Below are 14,185 nucleotides of genomic sequence, written 5' to 3'. Positions count from 1 at the left end.
AGGCAAAATTCCTAATGGGAGTTTTGCCTATACAAATCTTGAACAGAGAATTTATAACAAGGGCATAAAGGGGAAAGCATGCTCAATCGTCCTTCAATTCCTTCACCAATACAGAATCCAGATGGCATAGGGCTACCCAGTAGCAAGGAAAGAGTCGTGGAATCTTCGGACTGATTCCAAGAGTCTGAAGAGTCTGGAATGTGGACAACATTTCTTGAAGAACCACAGTTACTTTATGAGGCCACATCCAAAAGCCTGAGACATACTCTTCCAGATGTTTCTGGATAAGCATATAAGCTGCTGATGAAACCGATGAAGTGGGTTTTAGCCCACAAAAGCTTATGCCCAAATAAATTTGTTAGTCTCTAAGGTGCCAAAAGTACTCCTCATTTTTCTACCGTGGTCTTGAATCTTTCCTGTGGTAGATAAGCCCTTGCTGGTGTGGAATTTAGCACTGCCCCATGAACTGTTCTCTGCGTTGGCAACAGTGTGGTCCTGAGACTCAGAGTAGTGGAAAGATGTGGAATTAGGTGACCTGAATAGTTCACCTGCCGTGGTGATTTTCCTCAAATGAGTTAATCGTTAATGTACAGATATACCTGGATCCCTTGTCTCCTTCTGTGAGCCACCACAACTGCCAATCACTTGGTGAACACCTTTGGTGCTGATGAAAGACAAAGAGCAAAACTCTCTACTGATAGATGCTCCCACTTGGAATCTCAGGTATTTTGTGTGTGTCAGTTGAACTGATATGTAAAGTAAGTGTCTTGTAAAATAGTGAGCCAGGAAGCAGGGATAGGGATTTGGGAATTTAATAATTGGATTATAGAGGCCAACCTTATCATCCTGCATTTGAAATGACAGATGAAACTGTTGCAGGGTGGATTGATTTAAATCAGTGATTTAAATAATCAATTTTAATCATGGCTTAAATCAGCAAGCAGGAAACCTTGATATAAATAATCAATTTTAATCTTGTTTTGCATTTGTACTTTTTAGTTATTTCCTAAAGAAAGGTTGATTCTCACTGGTTGGTAACCTTTAAAACATGTTGATTTGCAATTCAAAATAGCATTTATACTATATTTGGTGCTTCTTTTTGTTAAAGCATACATTATATCTATCTATACTATTTATTTAAGCAATAAGATGACAATTTACATTTATTCACTTTCTTAATTTTTACATTTCTAATATGTTAGAAAATGGTCAGTGATGCATTTGTCATTTGCTAATGAGCATTAATTTTTCTTGTGATTTGTGTCAAGCTCTATTTTGATGGAAATTAGAATTTAGTTAAAAATGAACCAAAACAGAATTTTAAAATGGTATTTTTATTATTTAGGTAGCTGGGGCCAGAGAGGTAGATACCAAGGTATGTGCTCTCTCCAAGATTTAGCACTAGTTAGGGGTAAAAGGCTGGGGCCAGAGAGGTAGATACCAAGGTATGTGCTCTCTCCAAGATTTCATAGGTCTGTGACTATTTATTATTATTTAACTATGCTGGATACATAAGAAAAAAAGTTTAACAAAAAGGTTATCAAAACAAAATTATTTTTTTTAAACAAAGGAAGTATTATCTGTAGTTAGTGACCTGAACTCATTGTTTCCAGGTACCATATCCTTCAAGAGTTTAAAATGAGTAGATCTCATCCTCTCACGCTTTGGGTTTTTAATTCAGAGATTGGAAAAGAAAAACAAGCATTCCTGCTTTCTCAATTCCCAGTTGGTTTCTTAACTCTGCATGTACTAGTCATTGAACTGAGCTAACTAAATAAACTCAAATAAAGAAAATATTCTCTCTGTACCTGTAGTAGAGGCCTCTGATGTCAAAAGGTGGTTTTGCACTTTAACAAACTCTGGTTTTAGGTGCTTACCTATTGACCTCCACTAGTTTGGAGGTTTGACTTTCTTTAAAATTTGACAACAAACATGGACTGCTTGATATGATTTTTAAATTAACTTAAATAATTGTAATCAATTATAATATGTTTAGTCTTTGACATAGGTTGTCATAATTTCAGTTAATTTTCAATAAGTTTATTTTATTTTTAAAACTACGTATTTTCAATAAAAAATCAAATTTAAATAAAAAAACCCAAACCATTGATTTTTTTCTACTTTGACTTGTTGAGAAATCTCAAATCGAGGACTAGATTCCAGATCTCTTTCTTCTTCCAAGTTAGAAAATAAGGAAAGTAAAGCCCCATCCCTCTGAACTCCAGGGGCACATCTTCCACTACTCCAAGATTTAGAAGAGAGTCCACTACTTGTCTTAACATCTCATGAGAGGGATCCTTAAAGAGGGAGAAGGAAGGGGTTGGACTAGGAAGGGACGGGGATTGAATGGAATACCCTACACTGACAATCTCTAAAATGGTGTGGTTTGAGGTAATTCCATTCCAGGCCTCTCAACAATAAAACAGCGGTTGCCTAAGAAGGGTGGATGTGGTGGGAAAAACTATATAATGTTCAAAGGTTATTTATGGCTTTGATGCCATAAAATTTGCTATTATGAAATGAACACAGTGTGCAGTAGAGGAGGAAAAGGTAGAAGGCCTTCTGCATTGCCCTTCTTCCTTGGCAGCTCAGATCCTAATCCAGTGAGGAAGAGGAGATATTTGTTGGGATCAAGAACTTTTCCTCAGCAGGTGTTCTTCATCACTTTCCTGTTCTTCATGTGGTATAGTGAGAGCTGTGGCAGCTTCTCCTCTTGAGCAACTCTACGAAGTTTCATAAAAGAAGGAAATTTAGCACTAGTTAGGTGTAAAAGGCTGGGGCCAGAGAGGTAGATACCAAGGTATGTGCTCTCTCCAAGATTTCATAGGTCTGTGACTATAGTGACGGCTCTTAGATTCCCTGTCAGATCAGTAGGGGTCATACAAATGGGAACAAGATGAGCAGGTGGAGGATACCTCCTTACTATACTCAGAAGGGTAGAAAGAAAATGAGTACTCCTCCTCTAATGGCGGCTTTACCCTATTCAGAATTCTAGGGTGAGCTTAAGTTTCCCCACCCTTCCACCACTGGAGCGGAAGAGTTCACTAATACCATAACATTACTGGTAGTTGATACGTAAGTGCAGGGCAGTCCCACAACTGAGGACAATTGTGGTGAATCAGGTTTCACTGTCACTGCAACATCACTGAGTATCAAAAACAACATTGATGCTAAGAAATCAGTGGTGGGAGAATCTGTACCATAGCTTTCAGCACTGGTCATGGGTGCCAGGGTCATCAGCACCTTGTGCACAAATGTCGGCACCAAGAGGTCAGTCCAGACTACTGCCTGAGATGGTACTGTATGTGGACCAAATTTAGGCCATGAACTACCTCTTTGGCTAAGTAATAAAATGACACCACCAGATCTACTTCTGATGTGTAATCACATCACATCTGCTAACTTTAGAGACAAAAATAAGCATTTACTGATTCACAGATTTGACAGCCAGAAAGGACTATTTTGATCATCTAATCTGATCTCCTGCACCACACAACAAATTTTCTTCCAGTAACTTCTGTATCAAGACCATAATTTCTGTCTGATCTAGAACACAGACATCCAATCTTGATTTAAAGACTTCATGTGATGGAGAATCCACTACATCCCTAAGTAAGTTGTTCCAATGGCAAATTAATCTAATTGTTAAAAAGCTGTATCTTATTTTTAGTCTGACTTTGTCTAGCATCAGACACTAGATCTAGTTATAACTTTGTCTGCTAGATTAAAGAGCCTGATCAGAAATCTTCCCCACATATAGGTACTTACAAATCGCGATCAAGTTACCTAAATCTTCTCTTGGAGAAACTAAATAGATTGTGCTTCTTGAGCCTCTCACTGTTTGGCAGGTTTTTCAAACCTTGAATCATCCTTGTCGTTTATTTCTGAACCCTTTCCACCACATCACACTGGGAGCTCATGATCAGTTCATGATCCAGGGGAAGAAAGCAGAAGGAGACTCCGCTGGTTGGAAGGCATGAGATGCGCTGTCCTAAGGTTGGGGGTTCCATGACCACCACTCCCAAAAGAAGGAGGTGGGTGGTGGTGGTTGGGGACTCTCTCCTCAGGGGGACTGAGTCACCTATCTGCCGCCCTGACCGGGAAAACAGAGAAGTCTGCTGCTTGCCAGGGGCTAAGATTCGCTATGTGACGGAGAGACTGCCGAGACTCATCAAGCCCTCGGATCGCTACCCCTTCCTAATTCTCCATGTGGGCACCAATGATACTGCCAGGAATGACCTTGAGCGGATCACTGCGGACTACGTGGCTCTGGGAAGAAGGATAAAGGAGTTTGAGGAGCAAGTGGTGTTCTCGTCCATCCTCCCCGTGGAAGGAAAAGGCCGGGGTAGGGACCGTCAAATCGTGGAAGTCAACGAATGGCTACGCAGGTGGTGTCGGAGAGAAGGCTTTGGATTCTTTGACCATGGGATGGTGTTCCATGAAGAAGGAGTGCTGGGCAGAGACAGGCTCCACCTAAAATAGAGAGGGAAGAGCATCTTTGCGAGCAGGCTGGCTAACCATCTTTGCGAGGAGGGCTTTAAACTAGGTTCACTGGGGGAAGGAGACCAAAGCCCTGAGGTAAGTGGGCAAGCAGAATACCCGGAGGAAGCACAGGCAGGAACGTCTGTGAGGGGAGGGCTCCTAACTCATACTGAGAATGAGGGGCGATCAGCAGGTTATCTTAAGTGCCTATATACAAATACACAAAGCCTTGGAAACAGGCAGGGAGAACTGGAGGTCCTGGTGAAGGCAAGGAATTATGACGTGATTGGAATAACAGAGACTTGCTGGGATAACTCACATGACTAGAGTACTGTCATGGATGGTTATAAACTGTTCAGGAAGGACAGGCAGGGCAGAAAAGGTGGGGGAGTAGCACTGTATGTAAGGGAGCAGTATGACTGCTCAGAGCTCTGGTATGAAACTGCAGAAAAACCTGAGTGTCTCTGGATTAAGTTTAGAAGTGTGAGCAACAAGAGTGATGTAGTGGTGGGAGTCTGCTATAGACCACCGGACCAGGGGGATGAGGTGGATGAGGCTTTCTTCCGGCAACTCGCAGAAGGTACTAGATCGCACACCCAGGTTCTCATGGGCGACTTTAATCATCCTGATATCTGCTGGGAGAGCACTACAGCGGTGCACAGACAATCCAGGAAGTTTTTGGAAAATGTAGGGGACAATTTCCTGGTGCAAGTTCTGGAGGAGCCAACTAGGGGGAGAGCTTTTCTTGACCTGCTGCTCACAAACCGGGAAGAATTAGTAGGGGAAGCAAAAGTGGATGGGAATCTGGGAGGCAGTGATCATGAGTTGGTCAAGTTCAGGATCCTGACATAGGGAAGAAAGGGAAGCAGCAGAATACGGACCCTGGACTTCAGGAAAGCAGACTTCGACTCCCTCAGGGAACTGATGGGTAGGATCCCCTGGGGGAATAACATGAGGGGGAAAGGAGTCCAGGAGAGCTGGCTGTATTTCAAAGAAACCCTATTGAGGTTACAGGGACAAACCATCCCGATGTGTTGAAAGAATAGTAAATATGGCAGGCGACCAGCTTGGCTTAACAGTGAAATCCTTGCGGATCTTAAACATAAAAAAGAAGCTTACAAGATGTGGAAGATTAGACAAATGACCAGGGAAGAGTATAAAAATATTGCTCGGGCATGTAGGAATGAAATCAGGAGGGCCAAATCACACCTGGAGCTGCAGCTAGCAAGAGATGTTAAGAGTAACAAGAAGGGTTTCTTCAGGTATGTTGGCAACAAGAAGAAAGCCAAGGAAAGTGTGAGCACCTTACTGAATGAGGGAGGCAACCTAGTGACAGAGGATGTGGAAAAAGCTAATGTACTCAATGCTTTCTTTGCCTCTGTCTTCACGAACAAGGTCAGCTCCCAGACTGCTGTGCTGGGCAACACAGCATGGGGAGTAGGTGGCCAGCCCTCTGTGGAGAAAGAAGTGGTAAGGGACTATTTAGAAAATCTGGACGTGCACAAGTCCATGGGGCCGGATGCGTTGCATCCGAGAGTGCTAAAGGAGTTGACGGCTGTGATTGCAGAGCCATTGGCCATTATCTTTGAAAACTCATGGCGATCGGGGGAAGTCCCGGACGACTGGAAAATGGCTAATGTAGTGCCAATCTTTAAAAAAGGGAAGAAGGAGGATCCTGGGAACTACAGGCCAGTCAGCCTCACCTCAGTCCCCAGAAAAATCATGGAGCATGTCCTCAAGGAATCAATCCTGAAGCACTTACACGAGAGGAAAGTCATCAGGAACAGTCAGCATGGATTCACCAAGGGAAGGTCATGCCTGACTAATCTAATCGCCTTCTATGATGAGATTACTGGTTCTGTGGATGAAGGGAAAGCAGTGGATGTATTGTTTCTTGACTTTAGCAAAGCTTTTGACACGGTCTCCCACAGTATTCTTGTCAGCAAGTTAAAGAAGTATGGGCTGGATGAATACACTACAAGGTGGGTAGAAAGTTGGCTAGATTGTTGGGATCAACGGCTAGTGATCAATGGCTCCATGTCTAGATGGCAGCTGGTATCAAGTGGAGTGCCCCAAGGGTCAGTCCTGGGGCCGGTTTTGTAAATCATCATAAATGATCTGGAGGATGGTGTGGATTGCACTCTCAGCAAATTTGCAGATGATACTAAACTAGGAGGAGTGGTAGATACGGTGGCAGGTAGGGATAGGATACAGAGGGCCCTCGACAAATTGGAGGATTGGGCCAAAAGAAATCTGATGAGGTTCAACAAGGATAAGTGCAGGGTCCTGCACTTAGGACGGAAGAATCCAAAGCACCGCTACAGACTAGGGACCGAATGGCTAGGCAGCAGTTCTGCGGAAAAGGACCTAGGGGTGACAGTGGATGAGAAGCTGGATATGAGTCAACAGTGTGCCCTTGTTGCCATGAAGGCCAATGGCATTTTGGGATGTATAAGTAGGGACATAGCCAGCAGATCGAGGGACGTGATCGTTCCCCTCTATTCGACATTGGTGAGGCCTCATCTGGAGTACTGTGTCCAGTTTTGGGCCCCACACTACAAGAAGGATGTGGAAAAACTGGAGAGAGTCCAGCGAAGGGCAACAAAAATGATTAGGGGTCTGGAACACATGACTTATGAGGAAAGGCTGAGGGAACTGGGATTGTTTAGTCTGCAGAAGAGAAGAATGAGGGGGGATTTGATAGCTGCTTTCAACTACCTGAGAGGTGGTTCCAAAGAAGATGGTTCTAGACTATTCTCAGTGGTAGAAGATGACAGGACAAGGAGCAATGGTCTCAAGTTGCAGTGGGGGAGGTTTAGGTTGGATATTAGGAAAAACTTTTTCACTAGGAGGGTGGTGAAACACTGGAATGCGTTACCTAGGGAGGTGGTAGAATCTCCTTCCTTAGAAGTTTTTAAGGTCAGGCTTGACAAAGCCCTGGCTGGGATGATTTAATTGGGGTTTGGTCCTGCTTTGAGCAGGGGGTTGGACTAGATGACCTCCTGAGGTCCCTTCCAACCCTGATAGTCTATGATTCTAGTTGGGTATCCATCACGACCTTGAAGTCATTTTCAGAGTCACTGTTTTCCAGAATCCAGTCCTCCATCGTGTAAGTGTGACCTATACCTCTTTGTTCTTAGGTGTACACAGTGGTTATATTAAAATGCACGTTGTTCAAGTGAGCTCATTTTACCAAGCAGTCCAGATTGTTCTGTAGAATAGATCTGGTCTATTCATTCCATTATTGCTTTTTATTCCCCTTAGCATGGCAAAGCCAATAACTAAGAGGGAGAGAGCTAGATTCTATTCCATCTTGTGCATGCATCATCAACACAATCATTTACTAAATTTCCAATCAGTTACACAAGTGTAAACCCATTGAAGACAATGGAATTGCTCAGCTGTCACTAATGGCATAATTTGAGACAATAAGGTTACACAGGTGCAACTGGGGGTTTAATACGGCTTGCAGAACTTTTGTTTGTGGGAAACATGGAAATTGGCTCACTCACTTCTCAGATTGGAGGTTGTGCTTGTAGTTAAAGAAAAATATTTTTACTGTAAATTAAGCATATTTCATATGGATGTCATTGGAAGCTAACAAACATGGACCCTCACAAGTCATTTTTCAGAGCAGAGCTATGCTTTAATGTGAATAGGTGTCTTTAGGGATTTGGAAAAAATACTTTAAAATAGATAAAGTAATTGCCTGAAAAATAAGTTAGTATGTGTGCAGAATAGTTATATTGCACAATAGAATTTACTTTTGCCATACATTTACAAAATCCTAATTTTCATGGTTCAAGGCTCATCTATTCCAAATTGTATCAAGCTGAATTCTAAGGAATGCATTGACATTCTCGATTCAGTTTTTTTGCCCCAAAATTGTCTTGGGCAATAAACTGTTAAAGATTTATTTGCACCTTAGTAAAAATAACATGGCATTGTGCTACACACAAAGACACTGCATCGTGAGACAAAAAGGTTGCTGTTGTGTCTTATCTGAACAGGGCATGATTACACAAGCATACATTTTCTACTGTGCAAAGTCTCAAAGAAAAGAATGAGAAATCTTAACCACAATGGTGAAGTCTTGGACTAATGAATACTTTGATGCTTTTTGTTTGCTTTCTATAGACTTTTGACAGTATAATCCAGCACAGGTGATGCTGCATAGTAAGAATAATGTACTGTCTGCTTTATTTTTGTGGACAAAAAAAAACCCCAATGTTTTATTTTGTGGAATATTCCCTTAAAAAAATCATGTTAGTGTTGAAATGTGGTTATGGTCGCTGTCCTCACTTTATGTAAATGGACAAATCCTGCCCTGTCCTCCTTAGCCATGGAAGGTGGTGCACACAGGGAACTTTCACGCTGCTGCAGAGTTGGGTGAGCTGAGAAAGGTGGCTCTGAATTCCACTACTTTGTGGATCTGTTCGATTTTCCCTATGGGAGGCAAACAAAACACTATACAGGCCACTTCAGGCCTGAGGTCTCCCCACCTTCCCAAGTACCCAGTACATGTACCTAGCACTTGTGCTCAGATTCAGTGCAAGGGACACGATTGGCTAAGTGAGGTATTAAGTTTGTACTTGAAGTTCCCCTTGATTTTGTGGTTCCACTTCTAGAGGAACACTTTGTTTACAATACTGTAACTCTGATATTTGATCTGTTTTTGGAACTGAGCAAGGATGTGATTTATTTGTGTTTCTGTTTATTCTACAAAAAAGCATCCAAAACATTCTAGCATATGGATGTATTTCAATCTAGAAAAATGATCCACATCCAATCCAGCATTCATATTATAACACTGAATATTAAGAGAAACATACCTCTGCTCCTGAAAATTTTTAATCAGCTCCTTCCATTTTTCCATATCTTCTTTGTTTTCCTTAACAATGCTTTTTCTTTCCTTCAGGGTTTCCTCACTTTTCCTCAATCTGTCAAGTCTAAACAAACTCTGTGTCAAAGAAGCATGCTGAATGCTGAAGTCTTGAATTAATGAATACTCTGATGCTTTCTGGTTCTTGGTTTCTAAAAACTGAGCATGCCTTTGCCTTACTTTTTCAATAAATCCTGATCTTCTCAATTGATGTTGTTGTAAAGCTTCTTGAATTCTAATATCTTCTTCTTTGCATCTTTTCTGAACACCATTCTTTTTCTCCTCAAGAAAACCCTTAATACAGTAGTCAGTTTCACCTTTGGCAATTTGCATCTGCATAACCCCACGTATCTTTTTAGTTTGGATCTCACATCTCTTACTCTCTCTGTAGGCTTTATCAATAACATAAAATGGTCCAAGTCTTACAGATCCATACATTCTAGCAAAAATCCTCTTCTCTATACTTACTGGGTGATTCACAGCTTTAAGCTGTGGAGCAGGATGAACAAGAGAATGAAACGGGTGTACGGCATGCCAAATTTCTTCCTCTTTCTTTTGAAATATCATCAGCTTCTCCTTCACTGAATGAAAAGCAGCTTTACAAACTGAAAGCCTAAATTTAGTTTCTACCTGCTCCTCCATATTAGGTTTCTCCACGTCCAAGAAACCTATGATACAAAGAATGCAATATTTAATCTGTGATGCATATTTGATTATAAAAATTTACTATTTCTTATTTTTCAGACTCTTTATTAGATTTTAATATCTACGGATGATAAATGTCCTATTTAAGTCAATCTATCCTCTTGTGAGTTTGAATTAAATATTAGATTACTTTGAAATAAGACTTTAAATTATCTTGTCATATCAGCACAGTATTATCATCTGCCAAAATTTGTTTGTTCAACACACCTAATAATGATAAGCAAAGGCTCAGAGTTAAGTCTAATAGACTGCTTTTTATTGTGTCAAAATGGCTGGGCAAAAGTTTTTAAATATTTAATAATAATAGTAGTAAGTGCCAACTTAAAAATCAGCTACTATTCTTTTTGGAGCCTAATCAAACCCCTCAATGAATTCAGTCGGAATCTTTCAATTTACTTTAATAAGTTTTAGATCAGCACCCTGCTCTATTACTTGTCCAAAGAAAATTATGATATTTTTGAAAGTTTCACAAGTTCCTATACCTGCTACCTTTTTAAAGGCAGATTTTTTTAACCTACTGACATTAAAAAAAATCACAGCATAAAATAATGTAACAGTTGAATAATATTATTATAAATAATATCAATTTTCATTCTGATTTTTAAAAATATATCCCTTGCTCTACCTGTATTTCACGGTGTCTCTTAAAATTAAATATCAGTCATATTCAATTGGGTACTTCATCTTCTATATTCACATCCACAACAAATTATTCCTCCCTTTTATACACTGAGTATAATACATGTTCAAATATTGTCATTCGTTTTATTTATGTGAAAATGTTTACAAAACAGTAGGCCCATTACTCAATGAGGGGGGAAAGACAATAACAGAAAATGTGGAAATGGCAGAGGTGCTTAATCACTTCTTTGTTTCGGTTTCCACCAAGAAGGTTGCTGGTGATGGGACGTCTAACATAGTGAATGCCAGTGAAAATGAGATTGGATCAGAGTCTAAAATAGGGAAAGAACGAGTCAAAAATTATTTAGACAGGTTAGATATCTTCAAATCACCAGGGCCTGATGATATGCATCCTAGAATACTCAAGGAGCTGACTGAGAAGATATCTGAGCCATTAGCAATTATCTTTGAAAAGTCATGGAAGATGGGAGACATTCCAGAAGACTGGAAAATGGCAAATATACTGCCCATCTATAAAAAGTGAAATAAGGACAACCCAGGGAATTACAGACCAGTCAGCTTAACTACTGTACCCAGAAAGATAATGGAGCAAATAATTAAGATATCAATTTGCAAATAGCTAGAAGATAGTAAGCTGATAAATAACAGTCAGCATGGATTTGTCAAGAACAACTCATGTCAAACCAACCTGATAGCTTTCTTTGACAGGGTAACAAGCCTTGTGGATCGAGGGGGAAGGGGTAGATGTGGTATAACTTGACTTTAGTAAGGCTTTCAATACTGTCTCGCATGACCTTCTCATAAACAAACCAGGGAAATACAACCTAGATGGATCTACTATAAGGTGGGTGCATAACTGGTTGGAAAGTTGTTCGCAGAGAGCAGTTACCAGTGTTTCACAGTCATGCTGGAAGGGCATAACGAATGGGGTCCCGCAGCGATCAGTTCTGGGTCCAGTTCTGTTCAATATCTTCATCAATGATTTAGATCAGTGGTTCCCAAACTTGTTCCGCCGCTTGTGCAGGGAAAGCCCCTGGCGGGCCGGGCCAGTTGGTTTACCTGCCATGTCCGCAGGTTCGGCCAATTGTGGCTCCCAGTGGCCACGGTTCGCTGCTCCAGGCCAATGGGAGCTGCTGGAAGCGGCGTGGGCTGAGGAACATACTGGCCACCGCTTCCAGCAGCTACCATTGGCCTGGAGCAGCGAATCGCAGCCAGTGGGAGCCACAATCGGCTGAACCTGTGGACACGGCAAGTAAACAAACCATCCCGTCCCGTCAGGGGCTTTCCCTGCACAAGTGGCGGAACAAGTTTGGGATCCACTGATTTAGATAATGGCATAGAGAGTACACTTATAAAGTTTGCGGATGATACCAAGCTGGGAGGGATTGTCAGTGCTTTGAAGGATAGGATTATAATTCAAAATGATCTGGACAAACTAGAGAAATGGTCTGAAGTAAACAGGATGAAATTCGATAAGGACAAATGCAAAGTACTCCACTTAGGAAGGAAAAATCAGTTGCATACATACAAAATGGGAAACAACTGCCTAGGAAGGAGTACTGCGGAAAGGGTTCTGGGGGTCACAGTGGATCACAAGCTAAGTATGAGTCAACAGTGTAATGCTGTTGCAAAAAAAGCAAACATCATTCTGGGATGTATTAGCAGGAGTATTGTAAGCAAGACACGAGAAATACTTTTTCCGCTCTACTCAATGCTGATTAGGCCTCAACTGGAGAATTGTGTCCAGTTCTGGGTGCCACATTTCAGGAAAGATGTACACAAATTGGAGAAAGTCCAGAGAAGAACAACAAAAATGATTAAAGGTCTAGAAAACATGACCTATGAGGGAAGATTGAAAAAATTGGCTTTGTTTAGTCTGGAGAAGAGAAGACTGAGAGAGGACACAATAACAGTTTTCAAGCACATAAAAGATTGTTACAAAGAGGAGGGAGAAAAATTGTTCTTCTTAACCTCTGAGGATAGGATAAGAAGCAATGGGCTTAAATTGCAGCAAGGGAGGTTTAGGTTGGACATTAGGAAAAACTTCCTAACTGTCAGAATAGTTAATCATTTGAATAAATTACATAGGAAGGTTGTGGAATCTCCATCATTGGAGATTTTTAAGAGCAGGTTGGACAAACCCCTGTTACAGATGGTCTAGAGATAGTACTTAGTCCAGCCTTGAGTTCAGGGGACTGGACTAGATGACCGCTCAAGATCCCTTCCAGTTCTATGATTCTATGTTCAGCTCATGCACTCCCTCAGAGCTTTACAGTGCCAAGGAACATAGTAAGAAGCATGAAGTGAATTTTTTGGCCTTTGTGGCTTTCATTTAAGGACTTCATGTTATTTTTATGCAATAATTGCATTTGCAAAATAGCCATGGTCACAAAAGAATTTTTTGTTTTACCTGTTTTCTGATCAAATCCACTTCTTACATGAGTGCCAGTCACATTGCTTCATTTACAGATAAAATAACTTTTAGTACTATAAGAACTGCAGAGCCAATATGCACTAGTTGCATAGGAGCATGCTATATTTTGTTCTGCCTCATGCATCATCTTGCAAAGCAAGACATATGCTGAATATAGAATATTTATGTGTTGACAATGTATGAGGGTAAAAAGAAAATGGCTTGATTTCAAGACACTTGAAGTGCTGTCAGTTTAAAAAAATCTTGTTTTGATTTGAAAATTGAGCAAATTTGTTACAGAGTGACTTAAGGAGAATAAATATCAAACACCAAAATGTCATTTTACAGAATCATTTTTGTAATCATAATCATATAAGAGGTAAACATAAACATTCTCTCTTTTCAACCTGAAAAGGGGTTTTTGTGGATGAAAACAAGAGAAATGTTTACATGAAGTTTCCTTTTGAAGAATATATAGCTATATGTCAGTGAAAAAATACATGAGTTTTACCTAAGATTTGTGGCAAATAATGTAGATCAAGCTCATGTCTCATATTTCAGATATTTTTCCCCCTGCCATCCTCAATACAATAATCCTTTGACTATGTCAACAGGAATAGTTCAGTATGTCTACTAGGATGTTCTCTTACTCTTTGAGGTATGTGAGAATTCAAAAATAATTTTCTTGAAATCATTATTTTCATTAAGAGGGACTCCCGACATACATATAAGGCAGACAGAGTGGCCTCCTGTGTTTATTTAGCACATCACTTACTGAGTCAACATTTCCTTATGTATACTCGATATTTTAAATGTCTACAATGCTTTAAAGACTTTGTTCAGTAAGAAGATATACACATTATTTTGATTTCCTGGAATGATCACACCACTGTGGTTGCACAAGTCTCTTATGAAAGCTCTCAGCCTACATTGCATACAACCAATCGTAACTTAAATTAGCCACTTGAATTAACAGAGTAACTAATAGCAGCAGTAGGTTGTACTGGGGAGCAATTAAATACAATAAAATATCATCAATTATATTAAAATAAGAAGCACCG

The 14,185-nt window shown here is 40.5% G+C and overlaps 1 protein-coding gene across 3 annotated transcripts in view; it reads right to left on the bottom strand.

Annotated features, from left to right (window-relative positions):
* Nucleotides 1-14,185, bottom strand: part of LRRIQ3 (leucine rich repeats and IQ motif containing 3) — a 100,051-nt gene that overhangs the window by 19,076 nt on the left and 66,790 nt on the right. For all 3 annotated transcript variants that reach the window (XM_073357335.2, XM_073357336.2, XM_073357333.2), the window contains one exon: nucleotides 9,315-10,032. In XM_073357335.2, coding sequence (XP_073213436.1) covers nucleotides 9,315-10,032 — 718 coding nt within the window. The remainder of the gene's footprint in view (nucleotides 1-9,314; nucleotides 10,033-14,185) is intronic.

The sequence above is a fragment of the Lepidochelys kempii genome, chromosome 8 (genome assembly GCF_965140285.1).
Source record: "Lepidochelys kempii isolate rLepKem1 chromosome 8, rLepKem1.hap1, whole genome shotgun sequence".
Lineage (NCBI taxonomy): Eukaryota > Metazoa > Chordata > Testudines > Cheloniidae > Lepidochelys > Lepidochelys kempii.
The sequence above is the reverse complement of the archived record's forward strand: the minus strand, read 5'-3'. Positions and strand labels throughout refer to the sequence as shown.